This window comes from Xiphias gladius, chromosome 21 (genome assembly GCF_016859285.1).
Source record: "Xiphias gladius isolate SHS-SW01 ecotype Sanya breed wild chromosome 21, ASM1685928v1, whole genome shotgun sequence".
Classification (NCBI taxonomy): domain Eukaryota; kingdom Metazoa; phylum Chordata; class Actinopteri; order Istiophoriformes; family Xiphiidae; genus Xiphias; species Xiphias gladius.
The window spans coordinates 14,456,799-14,480,449 of NC_053420.1; the positions used below are offsets into that span (position 1 = coordinate 14,456,799).

Genomic DNA, 23,651 nt, shown 5'->3' on the forward strand with positions numbered 1-23,651 from the left:
ATCAGTATGAAAAAATGCAAAGCATCAGTAATAAACTAATAATATAATATATCATAGTATAACACCCACGGGGGCAGTTTTTCTTTAGTGAGTACTTTTATTTTTGACACTTGAAAGTACATTTTGCTGTAGATGCTTATGTCCTTTTCCTTAAGTACCATTTTTTAAGGGCTTTTACCTGTAATAGATTTTTTGACAGTGTTGTCAAAGTAAAGGCTGTGGTGGAATGTAACTAAGTACATTTACTCTGGTACTGTACTTAAGTACAATTTTGAGGCACTTGTACCTTGTTTGAGTACAAGTACCGATTAAGCCATTCTGCCTAATGGGCCCAACTTTTACTTTTGGTACCTTTTGCTTATAGCAAACTTTTGAGAATTGCGAGACTTTTTTTTTTATTTTTTAAATTAAGTAAAAGATATGAATATTTTCCCCACCACAGAGTAAAGGAGCTGGATACTTCTCGCATCCCTGCTGGTTTTATACCATGTTATTGTCAGATTTGTTTGCTGGTTTTTACTTGAAGATGTACCGCCCCCCTCTGGCGGAAAGCGGCATCTCCGCCCAGTGTGCGCTTGGTTTAGAGTAACCATGGTAACTACAGGATACGCCAACACCAGTTAGGTTAACTTCAGAAACAACTTGGCTGAAGTGGTAGTTAAATTACTTTGTGGGGTTTTTTGTGTGCCTTTTTGGGGTTTTTTTTAGTATTTTCCTCTACAGAAATGGACACGTCGGTAATTCTCCCTGTCGAAGCAGAGGGGTTTGTTCAAAGTCTGGAAACTTTCTCTCTTAAGGAAGTGGGCTCTACGAGGTAACACGAACAAGCTAACCCCGCTAGTTAGTTAACATCAGGCTACTTAACCAGATCAGCATACCTAAACACCGCAATCTCGCCGGCGTGCAGTGTGTAGCAGATGCTGACACGAGAAATTTGGGATAAAAAAAAAAAATACAAGTTATAAGGTGTAGAAAGCCAACTAATCCTCAGCAAACTCCCCCCAACCTGCTTCACATAGCACGAATGGCTGCTACTTCTTTATGAAAATAACACCACTGTTTGTGTCACATTCAGTAGGCTCTACAGTCTATGATACCTTTATTTGGTGAAGAAAATATGCTAAGGAACATTATTATACCTGTGTCAGTATTAGAAGTGAAATGTAAGTATTAAAAAAAAAAACCTGCTGGCTCATTCTGATCTTTCTGATCAGCGTAATTCAGGGACAAATCCTCCCCTAACAATAGATGGGCTGTTTGCTAGATCCAAGGCAAACCTATGCCAACTATAAATCAAATACAATGCCACTTCTGAAAAACCGTATATATTTCTTCTATTTCTAATTAGGTTATTTTTTTCGAATAATCTTGAAATCGCTTGTTTTTTCTGGTTAACGCTCCAAAATCCAAAGATGTTCAATTTACAGTTATGTATAAATCAGAAAAGAAGCAAATGCTCACATTTCAAAACCTGGAACTAGTGAATTTTTAACGTTTTTCCTTGATAAATGACTTACAAGATTAATCGATTAGCACAATTGTTTCCCCTTAATTTTCTGCTAATAGACTGATTATTCAACTAATTGTTTCAAAACTATCTCTATTTGCTTAACAACAGAAAAACAACTGAAGGGACAATATTTTTGCAATGTCAGTGTCCGAGTCCAGTTTGAAGTATGAGAAAGTTCTCAAGGCAATAAAACTGTGACTCTAGTGAGACCTAAATCAAGTGGTCACTGCCCAGCTGGTTCTCCATTTTAGTCGTCTGTAGCAGCTGACCAAGCGTCATTTTAGGTTCTGTTGTGAGTAGAACTCCTGTCAACAGGTAAACTAAATGAGTGGTTTGTCAGTCTTTGAGAAGACCCTGCCACCGTGGCTTCTTCTGTAAAAAAAACTGTAGGCTTTTTGGTTATGAGTATATGTATGTAAGTCATGTATGTAGGGCTGCAACTAAATATTTTTTTTTTGGTCTATCATTGACCCTTCTGGCTATTATTTTTTTCTCAATTAATCATTTAATTGTTCGGTCCATGGATTATCAGAAAACAGTGAAAAATGTCCATCACATTTCCAAGGTGAGATCGTTAAACGTCTTGTTTTGTCCGAACAACAGTTCAAAACCCAAAGATATTCAGTTTACAATGATATAAAACAGAGGAAAAACTGAAACTCCTCACACTGGAGAAGCTGCAACCAGAGAATATTTGGCAATATTGCATAAAAAAATATATGCTGATTCATTTTTTGGCCACATATTTTCTGTGTGTGATTAGAATATGAAGACTCAGATTATTGGAAAGCAAAGCATAGCTCCATGTTCTGTCACGGTTTTTTACTCTGTGTGCTCTGTGTGCTCTGTGTGGTCTGTGCTGACAGGTGGTTCAGACAGCATGAGTACATCGAGAAACTTAACATGCAGGCAATACTGAATGCCTCTGCCATGCATGATGAGTTCGTCAAGGAGCTCCTGGTGTCATATGGAAAGGTGACTGCCGACTCTATACATATGATTATCAAATGTCATTGGCACTTAGACAAGCCCCATCACAGTCTTCATTAACATTTCTTGAAGTGAGTCCCAACGACTTAGACAGTAAGTCTTAGAAAGATGACAGCATCGTAGACACATTATAACATTATGCGTTTTCTTGTCCTCCCCCTTTCTAGATACCTGTTCTGGTGCATGAGATGATCCTCGTCGAAGTGTGGAAGCAAAACGTGTTCCCCATCCTATGTCAGCTGCAGGACTTCAATCCCAAGAACACATTTCATCTTTACATGGTGGTGAGTGTAAAATGAGATGTAAAATGATGCGGCTTGCAGCACTCATAACTGACTGCATGTGTTCTTTTGTGTCTCCTTCTTAGATCCACCATGAAGCCACGATAATCAACCTACTTGAAACGATAATGTTTCATAAGGTCAGCATGTACACGAATGCAAACTCGTAAATGATATCAATCTGCAGCAAATTTTAAATGTGTTTGAGCTTTGATGTGATTACAGCAAGGCAGTGGAGACTCTTGGTTCGTCCTCTCTATAAAAATATTATTTATTTGTGATAGGATTCAAGTGAGGCAGCTGATGACTGTGTTCTGGACTTGGTGGATTACTGCCACCGCAAACTCACCCTGCTGGCCAGTAAAGCTACCAGGGAGAGCACCGCGGCTCACGACCAACACAACCTGACAGGGAAAACAGACGAATCTTCTATAGAGGTAAAAGGGTCAGAGATTTATGGTTCTTTTTTGGTGTGGCACATTGTAGAAGGGTCTTTCTTTCACTATAATCGATGAGTATAATCTTCCTTTTCCCCTGCTGAAGGAGCTGCAGATTCAGAGTGCTGCCCTGGAGTTTGAGATCTCCCTGAAGGCTGTATCCGTGCTGCGCTACATCACCGATCACACCAACAGGTACGGTCGTGTCGAGCCGTCAATAAGGTTTAGGCTTAATCATTGCATTGATTTTTTTTAAATTCAGCTGACTAGGCCTGCAATTAACAGTTATCTTCATTATCAATTTATCTGTCATCGATTTATCAATTGTTTTGTCTATAAACTGTGAGAAAACAGTTTAAAATGCTCGTCACAATTCCCCAGAACCACAGTTGACTTTATCTTTAAATTGCTTGTTTATTTGACTAACATTCCAAAACCCAAAGATACTAATTAAAAATTATATAAAACAGAAAAAAGCAGCCATTATCACATCGGAGAAGCTGGAACCAGAGGCTGCTTGGCCTTTTTGCTTGAAACTTTACAGAACTGAGTAATCAGTTACCAAAACTGTTGCAGGTTACTTTTCTGTCAGTTGACTACTTGATTAAATGACCAATCATTTCACCTCGACAGCTGACAAGAGAAGAGTGTGTTTTTTCTTCACAGTATCAGTGTTATCAATCGCATGCTCTGCACCCATAACGTGCCTTGTGTACTGGTTCAGCTGATTGACTGCTGCCCTTGGAGTCGCCGCAGAGAAGGTTTATCACACCTCTTGCATGTCAAATATGTCTTTAAATTTTCGGAGCTGTTAAAAATGTGTGTTTTGCCTTTTGCCTGTGTCTGCCACTGTAGGTGAGGTAGAGAAGTATATAAACAGCAAATGGCAGAAGATTCCTGTGGAGGACCGTTTAAAGATGACGAAACTAGATGGCCAGGTCTGGATTTCCCTTTACAATCTGATACTAAAGGAAGATTGCCAAAGGAAATATGACTTCAACAGTTTCAACAAGAATCAGCTTCTAAAGGTAAGTCTTGAGTGAAATCTTGAAATGACTCCTTTAATTTCGGGGGCTTGCTCTGTGCTATGTGAGAGTTATTTAAGTTAATCAATGTGCAACCTGATTTTCAATCAGGTCAGTCAACTCCTCCTGTTCCTAAAGGACATTAGCTGTAGACTGAAGCTTAGGAAGTGTGTGAACACAAGATCATTGTCTGACATGTTTCCTCCTATTATATGTTTTCTCATCCTCTTCCTGTTACATTAATTATATAACCAGAGGGCCTTGTGCATCCTCCTGTAATCACATTTTTTCTTATTATGGAGTATTCCTAACTAATGGTAGATTATTCTGATTAATATTGTTGTACTTATCTGTGGGCTTATCGTTAATGTGCCACAGCTCCGACGTTTCTTAACGGAGGTGGTGGTTGATCAGCTGCCAAACCTGGTGGAACTGCAGCGTTTCCTGGCTCATCTCGCAGTTACGGACCCAGCCCCTCCAAAAAAAGAGCTCATTTTGGAGCAGGTACACACTCTAACACACAGACGCACATATCTGTATATCAAACTGTGTCCTGGTGAATTTACTCTCACTGTTTCTTTATGTATAGATCCCAGAAATGTTGAGCCACATTGTTAGGGAGAATTCTGGGAGGTGGAAGGCAATAGCAAAGTATCAAGTGAAAGAAACATTCAGCCCGTCTGAAAATGACCTGAGACTACAGGCACAGAGGTATACCAAACGCACCGGTCCAACTTCGCCCTGAAGTTACAGAAATCTACTCAGTTCATCTGCACTGAGAATATTATTGAGATAACTGTTGTTTGTTTTTAACCAGGTTGGCTCAGACATACAACTTGGATGTGATGGAAAGTTTACTCCCCGAGAAGCCAAAGTGTGGATCCTGTGGGAAAGAGGCTGCAAAGAGATGCTCTCGATGTCAGGGAGAATGGTACTGCCACAGGTAAGACGTCTATAGATATGAGCCCAGCAGTTATACTGGACTGGACTGTGAGGGAGCTGAGCCCGAGCGCAAAGCACGCAATTTACCGATCGATGTACCTTCCAACCCTCACCTATGGTCATGAGTTTTGGGTAATGACTGAGTGAATAAAATCATGGATATAAGCTGAAAGGCAAAAGTTTCCAAGGCTAAACCTTTGAGAGAGAGAGAGAGAGTGAGGGGCTCAGACATGGGGATGGATCTCAGAATAGAACTGCTGCTCCTTTTGGTTGAAAGGAGCCAGTTGGGTTGGTTTGAGAATCTGACTAGGATGCTCCCGGACCCTCCCCTGTGGAGGTAGGGGGACAGGACATTACAGAACATGCCAGAGAGATTAAATATTCCATCCGGATGAAAATTCCTCAGGATGCCCCAGGAGCTTGAGGATGTGGTTAGGTAAAAGGAAATTGCTTGGCCTACTGCCATGAAAATGAATGAATGAATGAATGGATGGATATACGTGTTTGTTTCTGCACACGATGTAAAATTATGCCTGATCCTGGCCCACCAGACATATTTTCTGTAATACTGAATATCTTAATTAAATGTTTTTGTTGTATTCCTTCGGGTCTAACAAAGGTGTAAAGTCTTGTTCATCTTTGTTTTTTGTTTTTGTTTTTCTTTTGCAGAGAATGTCAGGTGAAGCACTGGCCTAAACACAAGAAAGCTTGTCAGCTCATGTCCGAGGCCACAGAGAAGATCCAGAGAGACCTGAACGTCAGCAGCTGAGAGAGAAACTGCTGACGCATTCGTATGGACTGGTGGTAGATGTCAGATGGGACTCTTGAGACACAAGACATGAGGAGAACAGATCTGCATGTGGACAATGCAGATTTGGATTCCTATATATTATAAATAAGGAATCCTTTTTATTTTAATGCTGGAAACGATTATGCCCAGTTACTGTTGTTTTTTTGTTCCTTTTTGTTTTAAATACTGTAATGTTTGTTCCTATGATGATTACGCCTCTCTGCATTTTTCCCTTCATGACTCCGGCAGCAATTAAAACTGCGTTAATGACTCCCTCTGCATGGTCTTCTTCTCCAGTGCTAGTAGGAACCCTGGCATGTAGGTATTTTCAAGCACCTACTGTACATCAGTGAGAAACCTAAACTCTCTGCATTCAGATAGAGTCACTCATCTTGTTAAAGGACTTAGTTTTCCCTCTTCTTGGTGACTTTAACCTTCCTGGATGTTGGGATGGTGACTTTCTGCAGACGTCCTGACATGTCATAGAAGACAGGTGAAGAGAGTGACAGGAACGGCTGTGGGTTTAAACATTATGAATCTGTCTAGTTTAAAGTTTTGCCTTTTTATTACCGTGCATCTAGGTCATCGCTGTTGCGGTACATGAAAGCCGGGATCCTTCGCACTTTAGCGCAGCGGTTGGAGGGGTGGGGGACTTTGCACGCCTCCGAGCCGTGCTCCGGACTCAGAAGCACCCCCTACGCGAAAACACTCCGGATGTCGCTACAGCTCAGCTTCATTTTCACTCTCTCTTGTTTAGGTCGGGCCGCTTCCTCCTACAGCGGCTGCCGACGAAGTCAGACGAGGGCTAGCACCGTGGGAAGTGTCGGGGTCCCGCTGCTAGTCTGATAGTGCCGGCTACATTTAGGTCGGCGGCCGTGACTACCGCAAACCAGGATAGATGATCTCCAGAGATGTAGCCGGGGCTGCACACCTCCGTTACTCGGAAACTGTCAGAATCTTCTGCGGAAAGTTTCTCTCTTCGGATGGAGGAGGTTTTGAGACATAGCGGTTGCCACGGCGCCGTTTTCTCCCCGGTTTTTGGTAAGTTGGCTTGAAGATACTGAGGTTTTTCTTTTTTCTTTTTTTTTGATTCACAGTTTGAAAAGTTGTTAGTTAGCTTCTCCAATAAAAGGGTTGCTTTTGAGATAAACTTTTGAGTGTTCATCCTCGTAAATGCAGAGGAATTCTAACTACTCGTTAAAAAAAAAAAAAAAAAAAAAGGCTACAGTCGATTTTCTAGGATAACATGTTGCGGTCATTTGTTTTACGTGAGGTTTTCAAACCCTGCTTTTCTTAGTTTAGGTAAGCAGACTATCATGTACTCACTTAAATAAAGTACTTTATGTGGCACAAACAAACGTGTCATATGCAACACATGGCTAGTAAACCACCGTATAGAAGTAAAATGCTGTCTGATATCTACTGTACATGAAAAAAGGTCGAAAGAACATTACTTAATACTTTAGTATAATCTATATATAATAACTAGTAGAACACATTTAACTACAGTTACTCTTGCACTGAATATCGCACTTTTATTTTTCAATTTTTACAGTATATAAACATTAAAATGAGCTATAACATTAAAACGCTGTTTACATGTTAAAGCATCAGTAACAATAACCCAGTAATAAAATAATATAATATGTAAAGATGCCATTCTGCTGCATGATGAGTACTTTCCCTTGATGCTTTATGTACATTTAGCTGATAATACTAATGTACTTTTACTTAAGTAACATTTGAACTGTTGGTCTTATTGTCTTATAATTACTTGTTATTTGTACTGTCTGTGTGCCTATATTAAAATTAAAGTATTGATATTTTTTCTTGAGTCAAAAATCTGAATGCTTTTTCCATCACTTTATCTTATACATATATGTTTGTTACTGATTTCTTTCATATGGGTAGGCTATCATAAATCTAGTATTTGTTTGATTTGTTTAAAATAATGTTTTATCCCGAGGTAGGGCAAACAAAACTTTCAGAATCCACAGTCAAATGACAATGTCACCTCTTAAATAACTGCAGAAACATCAACACTGACATAGTTAGGAGTGCAGATTTCTGTGAGTGACTCACAAAGTGAAAAAGATACAACCTTATGATTTGAAGATCACAGTTTTCTAAATGTTCAAAACAGTGTCTTTGGCATGTCGCACTCTATTCTAGTCTGTTTTTCTGCCTGTCAGTGATAATGGAAGGAGACAGGCTCTGAGTGACACAATGTCTTGGGGGGAGTTCATCGAGCTACGTGACCTGCGCACAACCAGAGAGCAGACAGAGCTGACGGGCGCACATTTGCCCTGCTCACCTCCTCGCCTGGAAAGAACCAACGCCCTGAGGATCAGCCCAGGGAAGGTCCCAGACCTGCTGAGCCGGGTGGGCATCATCAGAGTCCTGAGTAGCACCCAGGACCCCCAGCTCACAGAGGAGAAGGGAGAAGGACACAATTTCCAACCCTGCAGCTCCGCTCAGCCCACGTGGTGTGACCTGTGTGGAGACTTCATCTGGGGCCTTTACAAGCAGAGCCTGCGGTGTGTCAGTGAGTTGGCTTATGTGGGCTGTTTGTGCATCTGGTATGTGTGACTGCGTCGGGGAAAATGTATGATCAGAGATGAAAACGACAATGACAGAAAGAGCAAATTGGGTTAAACAGAGCAAGATGTAGCCACAAATGTAGGTGCAGGCCCAAAAAATCCCATATTCAGCTGGGTGACTCATAGAAATCCTAAATTTAACTGCTGGATTTGCCATGGCATAAATGTTCTCAATGTTGCCTTTCAGCAGGAATGAATTTCAGAGAGATTTAATGTTAAGACTACAATATTCACAAAGCATTTTATAATAAGTATTTAAGAAGACAAACAGTATCTAACGTGCATATAGCTGTTTACATGGTTTTTGTGGTTTGGTTATTATCTAGGCTCAGGGTCGGCTTACTGGCTTGTATGCCTTTCTTGCTCAAGACTCGTCTTGGAGTTGCAGTAGTTTTGTACTTCCTCTCCATTGGCTGAAACCCACTGAAATGTAGCTGTGGTTTGTGTAAGGCATTTAGTGTGCAGAAAAAAAAAAAAATGCTTCTTAACTGTAATCTGAATGTGAAACCGCAATAAAATAATGCGTTATCAACACAAACAAAACACCTTAAACTGAAAACTGCAAACGTGATCATGATCAAAGATCATCGGATAAATAATCCTATATTTATACTCACTATACACCATCTTAGTTTTGTTTTATTTCACAGCTATGCTCAACAGATGGAAGTGATTGCAGTTTATAAAAGCCATCTTACAGTAACTGCAGTGACCTTTGATGGCCAGTGGAGGACATCCCCCATTTACAATTTTATCCTCATATCACACGTATCTTTACCGTTGATGATTTTGTCATATGTATTTATGTGTCTGCCGCTGTCTGTCTAAATCTAAGGACTTTCTACATTTACAGATTGTAAGTTCACGTGCCACTACCGCTGTCGTGCCCTGATCCACCTGGACTGCAGCTGGGACCGGGGCTCTTCGTCTGACCAAACAAGTGTTGTCGAGCAAACCATAGAAACAGACACAAATGTGGTAAGGATCTTTGTATTCGGCAGTATGACTGTCTTAGTGTTCTTCAGTAGTTCATATGTAGTTTTGCCACAATCAAAGTTGGTAGTAGACACTGTTTACTGGCTTTTCATAGTATCTTAAAGATCTGGAAATTATTATCAAATCTTGCCATTAAAAATAATACAGGCCTCTATACTTTGCATCCTACAGTGAGGTACATTGTGTGCTACCTGATTGGATTACAAGGTAATTCTGCCAGAATGCTTTAAGGAACCAGTCAGTTTTTTTATTGCCAAAAACAGGCACACGGCAATAAATTCACACTGCTCACAGTGTAAATACACCAACTGCACACGTTGAACTAAGAAGTACCTTGGATTTTGGAAGGAAGTTAGCAAGCACCTTTTGCAATATCTGGTTCAGTTTATGTCGTCACCACAGTGGAAAATCAGTTTGCAGAGTCCTTGAGCATGTTGTTTACACCCATGTACACGTATTAAATGTATAAGAAAACAAACTCAACAACAAAGCAGAATCATAAAAATCAGATCACATTTTTTAGTATGATGTGTCATAAAATATGTTAATTTGAGTTGGTTAAAAGACTAATGTACTGTAGACATGTACCATCCTGCTAGTCTGTAGCAAGGGGTGTCATGTTTATGTTTATAGGGACATAATGTTAATATATCCTATTCAGATAAACAGGATATTCCATTAATTGGTGACTAAGCACCGAAAGGATCTTATATCCTGTAATGCTGTCTCATCAAAGATAAAGTCACGTCCTCCGGCTGCTCTGCCTCTAAAATCTTAGCAGTACAAGAGTCCTCACTTTGCTTTTCTGCACCACAATAGTATTGTTTTATAAAGAGGGGAGTCAAGGCTACGGGCCAGTAGTTGTTTGCGGCAGCAGGGTTTGGATTCTTGGTAATGGGTTTTATCGGCTCTCTATCAAGCACCGGCTGCTTATTGAAGGGCGACTGGAATCTAAAAACTTAAGCAAACTCTCCCGCACAGTATGAAGATGCTGTTGGTGCTTGGGCTTTTATGTGCAAAGGCCTTTTGCACAGCAGATATTTTGACTTGACATAGCGTGAAAAAGCACAGGTAGACCTAGTAACATTGATCATGGCTCTGTTGTATGGAAATGCACCAGTAGGCCATGCCAGTGAGTCAGAGCCTTCGAGCTGGCTCATCTGAGTCGAGTGCAGCTATAATTAATGTCATTAATACCTGTAATAACCTCTATCTTTCCTGATATGAAAAAATCTGCCATGAAAAAAACCTGTCACATAAAAAAAGAAAAAATAAACTAAACACAACATGCAAGACAAGACGTGATCGTTTTGTCCCGTATCTTCGAAAAGCAGATTTTTATATGTTTGTGATTTTGAATTCTGTAAGCTGTGTATCACTTAAAAGTTTCACTGCTGGTTCAACCAGAGTTTGAGTCGCTCAGTGATCAATGTAAGAACAGCTGCTTGTACGAGACTGAACTCATCGGTTCACACTAGGAGGCTCCAAAGTATTTCCTGTCAGCTCATATCTGTTAATACTTTCAATCGTTTCAGTGATTTGTAACGCAGCCAGGGCTGTAATGCGTAAAGATGTGACCTACTCCTCAGCATGTGAGGAAAGTTGCAAGAGATATTTAGCAATGTCTTGGCCAGTTGGACATGACTTTTGATGAAAAAGGAATGTTTTTGTCATGAATTATGAATACTCTAAAAACACTTGAATTTCAGCTTTAAACGCTGTTAGAAATTAAAGACAGTTTCATCAGTATAACAGATTATAGATTTCAGTAGCCAGATTCTCACTACAAATGCTACAACCATGGAACTGTGTCTCTTCACCTTTAGTTACATTACAGTATCTGTCCTCCTCATGGTTTTAAAAAGTGCCTACATTGCAGCATGTGTGCACAAAAAACGAGGTCTGCGACTATTTAATATTTTCACTGACTACCAGTCTGACACCAGAGCTCTCCTTTTTCCTAAGTTTAATTTGTACACACTCACTGTGTGGAACTGACTGGAATCACTTTTATTTAACATGAGGTCAGGAATCACTGCGGCACGAAAAATTGATGGAGTTGGCAGCACACCGTGTCTAAGTGCATGGACCTGGAAACACTGAATTTTGTAACTACATTGACCAAGAAACTGTATTTATTGTGGATTGGTGAAGTCATGGCTAAAAGTCCATCTGCTTAATCAGGTCAGTACCTACCTTACCCAGAGCCCGGGGTGACATATTTATGTAGCTTGTTTTGTCCAAAACTCTAAAATATTTTGATTTAAATTGATTTTAAAAAAACTCCATATGTAAGACGCAGTTAACAGGAAATGTTTGACATTTTTGCTTAAAACTGACTAACTGATTAACAAAATACTGACCAATGAAAGGGGCAATTCAGTTTACTTGTCACAAGGAGGACTACTCAGCCTGTAACTGGCACATAATGTCTTTCTGTGGCCCTGAAGGGGCTTTCCCAACTATGAAAGAAAAACCGTAATAATAATAATAATGTCATCTGGGTTATCTCAGCTTGAGCTGAGGAAACTTAAAATTCCCTTAAAAAGATCCCCCTGCAGAAATGTTTTGAGATGTATAAAAATACTATTTGAATAGTAATTTGTGTCTGATATGGTTCTTCCACAAAAAAAAGTTGAAAAAACTAGTTTAAAATTCTTAAAAGCACATTTTCTCCTTCTCACTTATTGAAAAAAATCCTGAATCTACAAATATTCAAATAAGGTTCATTATAAAAGTTTAACTGCCGGACACAAGATGTCTCCTACTTCACTAAAAAGTTCATTTTCAGTAAATGTGTGGTGGAAGTTTCAAATTTAACTGAATGAAATCTCCCTTTCAACAATTCTTTCACTCAGAAAATGAAGTGTGTTCCTGGAGTTTTTACTTTCCATATTCGAAGAGAAATCGGCTGCACTACAGCGGTTGCTTTTAGAAACTGAAACCTTTGTTATTAGATGGGTATAAGGTAACGGGGTAACCCCTCGACTGGCTCTTTTCTTGAGCCGTCACGTTTAATCCGTGGGGGTCTATGGCTCATTGGAAATGGTGTTCGTGAAATGTCGCTAATAAACAGAAATATTGAATAGACAATGATAATAGATCTTTTATGAAAACGTTTATTTCTTCGGTGTAGTGAGCCACACGGACATAGTGTCGGGAAAAGCTCTGTTCCAAGGCTGGGTTTCGTTAATATATGTCATAATTAAGGTTTTTACTTCCGAAACAGAACCTGGATTTTCCTGTCCAACTTCAGCTCTTTATTAAACACACATCCATGAGAAACATCCTACTGAACTACATCATGGGCACTAAAAGTTAGGATATTTTGGCTTCTGCTGTTTTGTTTTCTCTTCTATCTTCCTCTTGTGAGTCCCCTAGTTTTATGAAAGTCTGATAAGTGCCAGAGTGCCCCTAATTTTCGGACTAACCAATTCATTGACTAAATGTTTCAGGGCTACTGAGTAACTAAGTAACTAAGTACATTTACTCAGGTGCTGTACTTCCTGTAACGTGAGGAGCTTATAAAACACGTGGCTTTGTTTTAAATAAAAGCAATGTACCTGACAATATATACAGGTAGAGCTGAAATGAGTCGATTTAGCGCTTAGCTGGTTGGCAGAAAATGAATGGCAACTAATGCAAACAATCAACAGATTAAACCAAAATAAAAATGAAAATTAACATTAGTTGCAGCTTCTTATAAAATAATTAAAAATCGGCTCCACCTCAACCAGCTGCAACTGTAAAATGCTGTTTACACATTGAATCTAATGAAACAATAGTTTAACAGTCACAGGGGACATTCTCTCCATTGAGCACTTTTCCTTTGATGCTTTAAGTCCATTGTCCTGATTATACTTACATACTTTTACTACAGTAACATTTTTGCAGGACTTGTAAGAGAGTGTTTTTACTTGTGGTATTAGTACTTTTACTTAAGTCAAGAATCTGGAAACGCCCTCCACCGGGCCTGGTGCTGTCTCCGCGCTAAGCGATGGCCTTTGGGCGGCCTTGAGGATCCAGGGCCTCGGGGTTATCCGGCCTCCCCCCTGATAGAGACGTGGTTTTCACCGGTCTCAAGCACTTCAGACTAGATAACGAGAGGACTGTAACTTGACTGGGTAATGTGGGTCATAGAGATATTGTCTGGTGTTTCAGTCAAGTCTCTGTACAGTTCGCGCGTTGTCCAGGGCCGCGGGGTGTGTGACCAGACTGGCCTCTATCATCACATGACTTATTTAGCGGGGAAGGGGCAGCAGCATCCGGGCGGGGGGGGGGGGTCTTTGGTATTTCCCCCTGGCGTCCAATCGCGACCGGCTGCGGTGGTTTTGTGTATTTTCCAAACTCAACCCAACGGACCTGGGTGGTGCCTCGGCGGGGGGAAGGAAGCGAGGCAGCGAGGGCGGGGGCCCTGAAGACATCCTGTTTCACACAGACAGTCTGTACAGTGGAAACGTGGCCGGTAGCTGAGGTTATAGAGGAGAACAAACCGGTAGGATTTCGTCGATTAGACTGTTGTTATCAAGACATATTTCGTCGTCCGCCCGAGTCGTCGTCGTCGTCGTCGTTGTTGCTAAAGTTCGCCAACATTTATTCTAAACGTTTCAACCAGGTCTCTGAACGTGATTCGTTTCAAGGTTTTTTTTTTAATTTTTATTTTTTAAGTCGCCGTAGCTTCAGTTCCCGCTGTCGACCCTTTCTTGCGTCGGCTTGTTCCAACGGTAGTCAGCATGACAGGCGCGGCCGGCGGCTCGGACAAAACGCCCTCCTTCGAGATGACCTGGGGCAGCTCCACCAGCAGCGGCTACTGCAGCGAGGAGGACTCCAGCTCCGAGTTCGAGCAGTACTTCACCGCCCGGACATCGTTCTTCCCCAAAATCCGGAAGCACGACTTAGATGTTAAGCAGGTGAGAGGGAGAAACGACAATCATAGTAATAAAAACAATAGCCATTCGGCACTCCATAAAAGTGCTAACTTGACGTAAAGAGGAAGTCAGACCAGGAAGAGACGGATGGTTCATGGAGCAACACTCTCTAGTTCTGCTCTCTGTTAGTTTTTGGTACTTTATAATACTTTTTTTGGGGGGGGGGGGTGAATTGTTCAGCAGCACCCCTGGGTCTGGAGGTGATGCTGATGCTGCAGTTAGGGGAGTGTGTGTGCTCCGCTCAAGGGCACCCCGGCACAGACGATGCTTGCCAAGTCAGGGGTGGAGTCCTGGTCCCACCAGTTTTGAGTAAACAGACTTGAGGCTTGAGTTGGGTGAACTTTACAAAATGCATATCAGCACTTGGAGAAAGCAGAGCAGCCACTGGGTTCGGCTTAAAACACACACGCACACAAATCAGGGCACCTTTTTTTTTTTTTTTTTTTTTTCCAGTTGTTCACAAGCACAGACCCACAGCTGAACTCATGTTGAGAACAAACCAAATGTCATGGTTTTTGACGCACACGCTCTTCTCAAGTTTCCAGCCTAACACCCACTATTCATTCACTCGATTGCCGCTCATGTTTCTCAAACTAATTTCTCAATCACAGATGAGTCATGGGATGTTTTGTCTTCATTCATTTTCTGATCCTTTCGTCGCCTACACCCACTCAGCTATCATCTTTCTTTGTTGAAAAACAAATGCTGTTTACTGCAAAACGCACCGACATTCAGCATTTTCTATCTCTGTGCAGAAGCAATCTTTATTTTGTGTTGTTGGCATATCCCACACAATGTTTTTATGAACTTCCTTTTGTGGGCATGTAGATACACAGTTGGTGTAAATGTTATCCTCCTACTGTTACCATATTGGAGAACTCAACTTGGCTCTTGTATTGATTTATTGACTTGTTAAAAGCAGCACATTAACGCTACAGTCTTCCAATTTGCCTAAGGATTGCTGCTATTGATCTTGTTCTGTTAGCTATCGATGTATAAGCTACTCAGCCCTTTCAATGCTTGCAACTTTGCCTTTTTTTTTAATTAGACGATCTGTGGTTCGACAGTTCATCTCATTTTGAAATGAGATAGAGGCTGTAAAAAAAAAGTTTTCCCCTAAATTAAAAAAAAAAAAAAAAAATTGTTCAGAATGACTGAAAAATGTACTGTAGCATCTCTGCCAATGATAGCAGCATCCAGATTACTGTATGCGTAGTGATGTTCGGATTTTACTCCCCAGGAAACCCCCTGCTCCTATCACGAGAAATTAGCCAGAGCACTGTATGGAAAATAGATTTGTGCTTCCCCAGAGTTACGTTGATTTTTATTTCTAAACAGGAAACACCAGTTGGTCCGTGTGTACTGACCAACTGGTGGAAAAGGCCCAATTCAGCTCACGGTCATGCAGATGCTAGAGGCCAAAAAGTGCATGACTGAAACATGACTGAAACATGACTGAGAGTGTGCGGTTGATGAGGCAGCAGACTTCGACAGGATGTGCCTGTAAAACAAGGGAGGGCATTGTCTCTCCCACAGCCTGAGAGGGGAGGCTATTTATACATGAATACCAAGTCGAGGAATGCAATGCAGAACCGTTGGTCACAGTCATTGCAAACAGCTGCAAGTTGCACCCCCCACCCCTCCCCATTCTCCCTCCTCCCTTTACCCCTCCTACACGGAGGGATCAGAGCAGTGGAACAGGATTGGGCAGAGCTGACATCATCGTTTTCGCCACTGCTTCGTTGTCAGGAAGTTGAGAATCTGATGCAACTGGTGCTCAGTGTTAGAAATAATTGAAAAAGTCACTTAACATCTCTACTGAATCGTGGGTGTTTGTAATCCTCTCCCAATCAACTTCAAACAATCCTTCAGGAATAACAATTTGTTGATGTAGTGACATGAAATTTTGATCTCACTTGAATTTTAGGTTTTTCCTTTCCATGTGACCCAGGTTCCACACAATAAAATCATCCAACCTCAGTTCTTGAAGATCATGTTGAAACATAAAATGTTTTTAAAACAACATCAGCTTTTCGTATCAAGTGTCCATGTTGTGTTTGTTATTCTGCAGTCTCTTTTTCCTGTAGTGTTTGCGAGATGAGCAATGACACCTGGTGGTTTAACAATGTAAATCACTCACTGTCCCTTCTAGGACGAACAAGTTGAATGTGGAAAGCAGGAGTTGACAACTACAGATATTCAGCAGAAGGTGAAGGAATACAACGCTCAGATCAACAGCAATCTGTTCATGAACATGGTGAGTATTGATACATCACACTCCGTCCATGGTTTTTAGTGTGAAGGCGTTTTTCTTTTCAGTGTAATGTCTATTTTTTTTTTTTCTCGACAGAACAAGGACGGTTCCTACACTGGCTTCATAAAGGTGCAGTTCAAGCTGGCGCGACCTGTGTCAGTTCCACCCCCTAAGAAAGGAGGACACGATGCTGGAGGAAGAAAGGCTAGCGAAGTGAAACGTCGCACCTCTTTCTACCTGCCCAAGGATGCATCCAAGCACCTGCACATAAGCTCTCGCACTTCTGCTCGTGAGGTCATTGAGGCCTTACTGAAAAAATTTACCGTGGTGGACAATCCTGGCAAGTTTGCTCTGTTTGAGCGCAGCGAGCGTCATGACCAGGGTATTACTTCTTCACTACGTTTACATGAAACTCCAGTCATTTCATTTGCTTTTTTTGTTAATCTGAATTTGCTTGCTGTAAAATAAATTGGGTCTCCCTGTCTCTCCCTCAGTCTATGTTCGCAAGCTGTCTGATGACGAGCATCCCCTGCGTCTGCGTCTGTGTGCTGGACCCAGTGAGAAAATCCTCAGTTTTGTGCTCAAAGAAAATGAAACTGGAGAAGTCAATGTGAGTGTAACAAGAACCTGAGAATAAAGGATCCAAACTTCACATTGCATCCCACAAACATGGTTAATTTATGTATTTTGGTAGTAGTTTTTCTCTCCTCCTCATTTGCAGTGGCATGCCTTCTCCGTCCCTGAGTTAAAGAACTTCCTGCGGATTCTGCAGCGTGAAGAAGAGGAACACGTCAAGCAGATAGTGCAGAGATATGCTCTGGCTCGCACTAAGATGCAGGAGGCCCTGGCTGGCTCCACCCCTGGCTGAGACGACTCTGCGCTCGGGGTTACACGTGCACCTCTTGGCTGGACAATCACCTGAAGATGACCAGTCATCACTGCATCCAAAGATCCCAGAGAACACAACTCAAAATGCCTCTTCGGTGAACGAGAGAGTGAGACAGGGCGCAAGACAATGAGAGAGAGCTAGCGCGAATGTGCGTGTGAAATGATGCGAGAGATGAGACGTGCCTTACACCTGGAGAGTCTGATGTGCCTGAGAGAATGAGTTGAGAGAAATGAAGACTGGCAGATGAGACAGCAGTTGTATTCCTGTTTGGGTACCATCTGATTATCCTGTACCTCAGCTATGTTACTTTAACTTTAAAGAAAATGTCAGTGGTGGTTTTGGCATTATAAGGTATTAAAAAGAATCCCTTTGTCAGTAATACATTAGTAGAAAGAGTGCAAGAACTGTGTTGTAGTTGAGCAAAAAAAAAAAAATCTTTAATGACATTCCTGTTATTTTTCCAGAATACGAGTTTGAAAAACATGTCAAACAAGCCGCTACTGCCATGTTTGTTCGTTTTTTTTCAGTTATATTCAATCTGGTCTTGAACAACCTACCACGAAAAATATACCTTTCAACCTCTTATTGACATTTTCCAGACTGATATCCTGTAAGAAAGTTAAACACATATTTGCTGCTGAAAGGTATTTGGATTTTCATGAGGCCCAGTCTCGAAAGTCTGCCATGTCCACTCCACACCCCAAATGGGTGCAACTCTGTTTTTTTTTATTACTTTTTTTTGTTGTTGTTGTAGTTTTGTGAGTATGACCGATGTATGGACATTTGTATGCAATTTTGAATGTCAGGGAGCGCAATGTCAAAGTCACTCTGGTTGACTGGAATCATGTATGAATATTGATTATATGTGTGTTTCACTGAAAGCTGTTCTTCCTTACATCTTTGTTTTTTTTCTGTCCTTCAAGAAAATGTCTGTCTTCTGTTTTCCATCTTACTTTCATTGTATCCATCTATGCACAAATTTACATGTTGTAGAACCTTAAAAATGTGTGTCAACACTGCGTTCAGTAAAGTATTTACAAGTTCTTTCAAGTTTGGGTATTTTTCAGATATCACACACACATGATTATTAAAACATCTCATGGGGCTATTTTAAGTACAATTATTACCTTATTTAACGTGGTTTTCCATATATTCATGCCCCTTAAAACACTAAGCGATTAAAATTTTAGACGTACAGTTACATAAATTTTCACGTGGCCATTATCTACATTAACACACCTAAGAAGATGATCGGTAGTTAGGTTCAATGTTTGGCTTTAACTGTTCATCTGCCGCCGGTCTGACAGATCAGCTGATCACCTCATCGCAAGGACCAAAACAGCTAACGCTAGCTTAACGTAGCTGTCGGCAAAAAGTTATGACAGGACATAGCGGTCTAACAGTGCGTGATACGGTAGGATATTAACCAAAAGTCCATTTCAGTAGAAATGCTTTTTTGTCGATCGTGTAGGACAAGAATAATCCTGTTTGTTTTTGAGACGCAGCTCTGCCCCGTCTAGCTAGTGCGTCAGTGGCAGAGGCTAACCGGCTAACTCACCTAAACGCTCAGGTACAGTTAGCGAGTTATTATTAGCCACATTGGCCGATTATCAAACGGTCGCTTTTATGAAATAAGAGACTGCACGTATTAGTTATACAAACAATATCCGCGTTGAAGTTGATATAGAAATGTTACTAAAGCTGTGAATCAGATGGCTTGCGTTTAGAGATCATTTGTTGTATGGCCCAGACGGTAGCTAGCTAGCTTCCTGTAAAGCTAGCATAACGGAGCAGTATAATATTAAACAGTTAAACATGACGCTCCAGAAATGTCAGGTTCAGTGAGTTTAAATGTTTTTAATACTTTAATGTAAGTCAAGCTAGAGAAGCCAGTCAAGAACTCAGCAGGTTTGACTCAGTTCTACGGGGTAAAACTGGTATTCATCCCATTGACAATAGCGTTAACTGTCATTAAACCTAGTGGTTTTTTTGTAGCTGTTCATTAAAAATGCATTGGATCCAACTAGTCAACAGTCAATAAACAAATGGTGCTTTAGAGTGGGCAGTTGAGGTACACAAGTAGTCACACAAATACCATCGTGCAGTGAAAGTCAAGTCTGATTGGGAATGTGTCCTTTCTTTGTGCACTTTTACTTTTCAGATCCTGGGTAGGGATTGATAGCGTCTGGCCACCAACCAGATTTAAAGCTTTAGCAGGAGACTAACTATGCCTTATCTCTGAGAATGGGAGGAAGTGGATCCAAAGCCAAAGGTGTCTGGCCTTTCTCAGGCAGTGGAGCTGGAGGCGATACAGCCAGTGAGGGGAACGAGCAGTCTTTGGCCCGTCTTAAAGGTTCCAGAAATGCAACACCATTTGTTTTTACTAGGAGGAGGTAAATAATACATCACTGGTAAATGGCAAAGGGCCGAGTCATCCACATCACAATATGTTTTCTTACATATTCCTCGTGGTGTGTAGCCATGTAGGTAGCTTGGTTTTATCTGCTGAGGTTTTGAGATGTCCATTTCTGAGATTTCTGACACCCAAATACAATGGAGGTGAACGGCTCTATAATAAAGGCGTTTTATAACACTATCATAAAGCTGAAAGTAGAGAGATGGGGGATGAGGAATGACATGCAGCAAAGGGCCCCGAGTGGACACGAACGAGGGACATTGCAAGTCATGGACAGCGCCCTAACCCTGAGGCCACCACATTTGTAAGGCTCAGCAGCTCTGTGTGTTTACAGAGATAATATCCTGGGTCCTCAGGATAATCCACACACTCTGCTCTCAGCTGTCCTTTTTGGAAAAGCTTTCCTCTGAAGAAATGGTCTCAATAAAACCAGTCCACATCAAGGTGTGCAAGTTATCCTGGGTTTTAGAGGCAGATCTTTTCAGTAACTTTATTTATCCCCAGTGGGACAGTTAAAAAAAAAGTTTATTACAGAGCACACACGTTTACACCTCATTAAAGCGCACAAAACAAAAATAATACACTACCTATTTAAAACACTGAAATGTAGTAACAGCTAAAAGCGCTGTCATGCGAGACGCATTACTTAGTAGTTGGGATCTCAAAACCTCTGCACATAAAACAAACTAACTGCATGTCTAGATTAGGTGAACTGAACCTTTGTGATTCAATTAACTATGAATTGGCGCAAGTTTCCCCTTCTGACATGTAGTTCCAAACTGATGTTTACTTACTCTGTTGGCAGTTCTTTATATTATGATGAGGACGGTGACCTTGCCCATGAATTCTATGAAGAGACAGTGGTGACAAAAAACGGCAGAAAAAAGTCCAAATTGAAGAGGATCCAGAAAAATTTGATTCCACAGGTTAGTTAGGGTCAAAATGATGACATGAAGGAGGCATGTTTTGTCAGAATGATCATTTTTGTTGAATTTGGATATTGTTCATTTTATCTTTCAGGGAATTGTAAAGCTCGACCACCCCTGTATTCATGTAGATTTCCCCATCGTCCTCTGTGAGGTGTGAAGCATTGCACAGGACTGATCTACTATGAGGTGCACAGGTACTCATCTCAGAGCAAAGTCTTGTTCCAATTGCGGTCGAGACTCGAACTGTGGTCTGGAGAGAAAAAATTAAAGTAAAACCTGTCATATTAAATATCTATATTGAATGAAATGTTATACATTTGAATTCAGCTATGGTCAGAGAGTGCCCTCGACACCAAAATCCATATTTTGATATTCACAAAAGTAGTGATGGTACAAGTTGTGTTTCCACTACCCAGCTGATATGTAAGCAGTCTTAGAGAATACATCAAAGTGAGTTGTATTTTTGCAGGGAAAAACATCCTCCATGTGAAAAGGCTTTAACGGTTTATGCCTTCCGTGAGACATAGAGTGTTAGACTGTATCTTTTGTCTTTGTATGTGTACATGTGTGCACTTAGGTTTGTTTGACTGAATGTGTGTAAGAAGGATGCAAGATGTTATTACAGGGTAGGAAAATGAAGGATTGTGAAATTTATTGTATATATGGTAATGTTCTGTATTGTCATGTCTGAGTCTGTCTCAGTTACCAGAGCTCAGACCTGCACTAGTGAACATAATGTACTGTAAATAATTTCAGATTTCTTAGTTGGACATACTTGAATAAATGGTTTACTGAGCTGAATATCTTGAGTCAAGAAATATTTTTGTTATCATGTTTATGGTTTCTTATTACCAGTGGATTATGGCCCAAGCAGTATCTGTGTACACATAACAACATCTGACTTTTTGGTCCCATACTTATCACTTTGGTTGTAAACTGAGCATAATTCAACATTCTGGAAACTTCACTTTTTTTTTTCTTGCCAAGAGTTGTATCATAAGATTGATACCATTCTCATATCTGTCTTCAGTTTTTGGCTGGATTAAACAAACATGGTATAACATGTTAATTAGTGAGCTTCAGATGTGCTGATTGGTGGATTTTGTTATCTTTAGACGGAGCCAGGCCATGTGTTTCCTTCTGTTTCCAGTCTTAATGCCAACCTAAGCTAACCGGCTGCTGGCTCTTGCTTCATATTGAACACACAGACATGAGAGTGGTATTGATCTTCTTCGCTAATCGAAAAAGCAAATAAACGTAGTTCCTAAAATGTCAAATTGTGTAAGTACCAGTTGCCAGCCCCCCAGGAAGTAAGCTCGGTTATGGACTGAAAACTCACTGTACACATGGTGCAATAATTTTAGCTCAGTCAATCGAGTGGTGACTCAAACATGTAGCCTGCCTTTCCTTTGCTTCCATGACAGCTGTAAGTATAACCCTGACATCCCCAGATTCTGTCTTATTTTTAGCTTTTCCTCATTGCCTTCTTGAATTTCAGTTTGCCTTGCTGAGCTGTGAGACTGCTGTGTGCAACTAAAAACCAGATTTTTTCCACCCCTTCCTTAATTCTCCATCATGGAAAGATGAGGTTAATCTGCAGAGTTTATTTCGAAACTCAATTAATTTACACTTAAGTAACATGAAAGGTATACAACCTCTAGGTGGCAGCAGAAATCTATAGCTGTGCTAACTTTAATTAGTCGTCCTGTGATTTTTGTGTGGAGTGTGATTTGTCATATTGTTTTCTCACCTGTCTTTAATGATAATCCCACACAGTTAGATTTTCCACAAGACTAAAGATGTAATGAAATGTGACGTTTGAGGTAAAAACTCAAAAGACTCAAATCGTAACCAGTTGAGGCTGGTGTTGCCAGCTGGAACACTATCAAACTTTGATGGCAATGTAAACATATTTGAGTGTGTACAGTTGACAGTCCCCACAATAAATGGGTAGGGCTTCCTCTGCAGGCAATCTCTGGTGTCTGTAATTGTGTGGAATGTGGCTGGGTGTGTTTTTGGGCCAGAGGTCAGTCACTTTGATGTATTTCCTCTCCACTGGTCCTTTGAAGTTTTGCTAAAAGTCCAACCTCCATTCAAAGGATGTGCCCGTTCTTGTAAAGCGATACAAACTTATGAACTTCATGAATATGACACTGTATAATGGTGTTTTGATCTGTGCAATGTGTGTTTTAATGTATACAATGTGTTTATACTGGGAAGAGTCGTCCATGTGTCTGTGGTTGAGAGAGAGAGAGTCATTATAAATCATCAGCAGCCTTGAAAAAGAACTAAAACATGCTTTGAATTATAAACAGTAAAAGAGAGTAATTTAACAAACTGTAGCCATTTAAAGGAAAAAAGCAGTGCTTATTGTCGCCCATTTTTTCCTAAATTGAGTTGGATTATGTTACTTTTTACTGTGATAAACTGTGGTCATACACACTACATGTGACTGAAAGAAACAAATAGTTCTCTAGGAGAATTGATGGAGATGTCCTGTGTATATAATCGATACATAAAGCCACATGACAGTCGGTTTAAGTGCGAACAGAAGCAGTGAAATGTGTATACCAGTCAGTTTAAGACTTTTAAGTCAGCTTTTTTGGGGCCTCGTGGCACATTTAAGGCAAACTTTGTTGTTCCAATGAAATTCCCTTCATACCA

At 40.7% G+C, this 23,651-nt stretch overlaps 3 protein-coding genes across 8 annotated transcripts; all 3 read left to right on the top strand.

Annotated features, from left to right (window-relative positions):
• Positions 1-614: 614 nt before the first annotated feature.
• On the top strand, positions 615-6,451 carry zmynd10 (zinc finger, MYND-type containing 10). Of its 2 annotated transcripts, none has more exons than XM_040115687.1 (12): positions 615-814; positions 2,377-2,485; positions 2,668-2,784; positions 2,868-2,921; positions 3,066-3,218; positions 3,325-3,413; positions 3,885-3,979; positions 4,074-4,246; positions 4,622-4,747; positions 4,833-4,954; positions 5,061-5,186; positions 5,855-6,451. In XM_040115687.1, the coding sequence occupies exons 1-12, from the start codon at positions 726-728 to the stop codon at positions 5,952-5,954; spliced, it is 1,353 nt and encodes a 450-aa protein (XP_039971621.1). In that variant the 5' UTR covers positions 615-725; the 3' UTR covers positions 5,955-6,451. The 2 variants fall into 2 exon arrangements, with proteins under 2 accessions (XP_039971621.1, XP_039971622.1); XM_040115688.1 differs by lacking the exon at positions 615-814 and adding an exon at positions 1,002-1,163.
• Positions 6,452-6,558: 107 nt separating this feature from the next.
• Positions 6,559-18,692, top strand: LOC120783186 (ras association domain-containing protein 1-like). Of its 4 annotated transcripts, none has more exons than XM_040115980.1 (7): positions 6,559-7,016; positions 8,148-8,520; positions 9,429-9,553; positions 16,652-16,756; positions 16,850-17,135; positions 17,248-17,363; positions 17,475-18,692. In XM_040115980.1, exons 2-7 carry the CDS (start codon positions 8,202-8,204, stop codon positions 17,619-17,621), a joined length of 1,098 nt encoding a protein of 365 aa, XP_039971914.1. In that variant the 5' UTR covers positions 6,559-7,016; positions 8,148-8,201; the 3' UTR covers positions 17,622-18,692. The 4 variants fall into 4 exon arrangements, with proteins under 4 accessions (XP_039971914.1, XP_039971913.1, XP_039971916.1 ...); XM_040115979.1 differs by having other exon boundaries at positions 6,560-7,016; positions 8,168-8,520; XM_040115982.1 differs by lacking the exons at positions 6,559-7,016; positions 8,148-8,520; positions 9,429-9,553 and adding exons at positions 13,889-14,066; positions 14,240-14,481.
• Positions 18,693-18,910: 218 nt separating this feature from the next.
• Positions 18,911-21,788, top strand: tusc2a (tumor suppressor 2, mitochondrial calcium regulator a). 2 transcript variants are annotated; one of them, XM_040158667.1, is made up of 5 exons: positions 18,911-19,056; positions 19,148-19,212; positions 19,804-20,035; positions 20,864-20,984; positions 21,079-21,788. In XM_040158667.1, the coding sequence occupies exons 3-5, from the start codon at positions 19,887-19,889 to the stop codon at positions 21,142-21,144; spliced, it is 336 nt and encodes a 111-aa protein (XP_040014601.1). In that variant the 5' UTR covers positions 18,911-19,056; positions 19,148-19,212; positions 19,804-19,886; the 3' UTR covers positions 21,145-21,788. The 2 variants fall into 2 exon arrangements, with proteins under 2 accessions (XP_040014601.1, XP_040014600.1); XM_040158666.1 differs by lacking the exon at positions 19,148-19,212.
• The last annotated feature ends 1,863 nt before the right edge of the window (positions 21,789-23,651 follow it).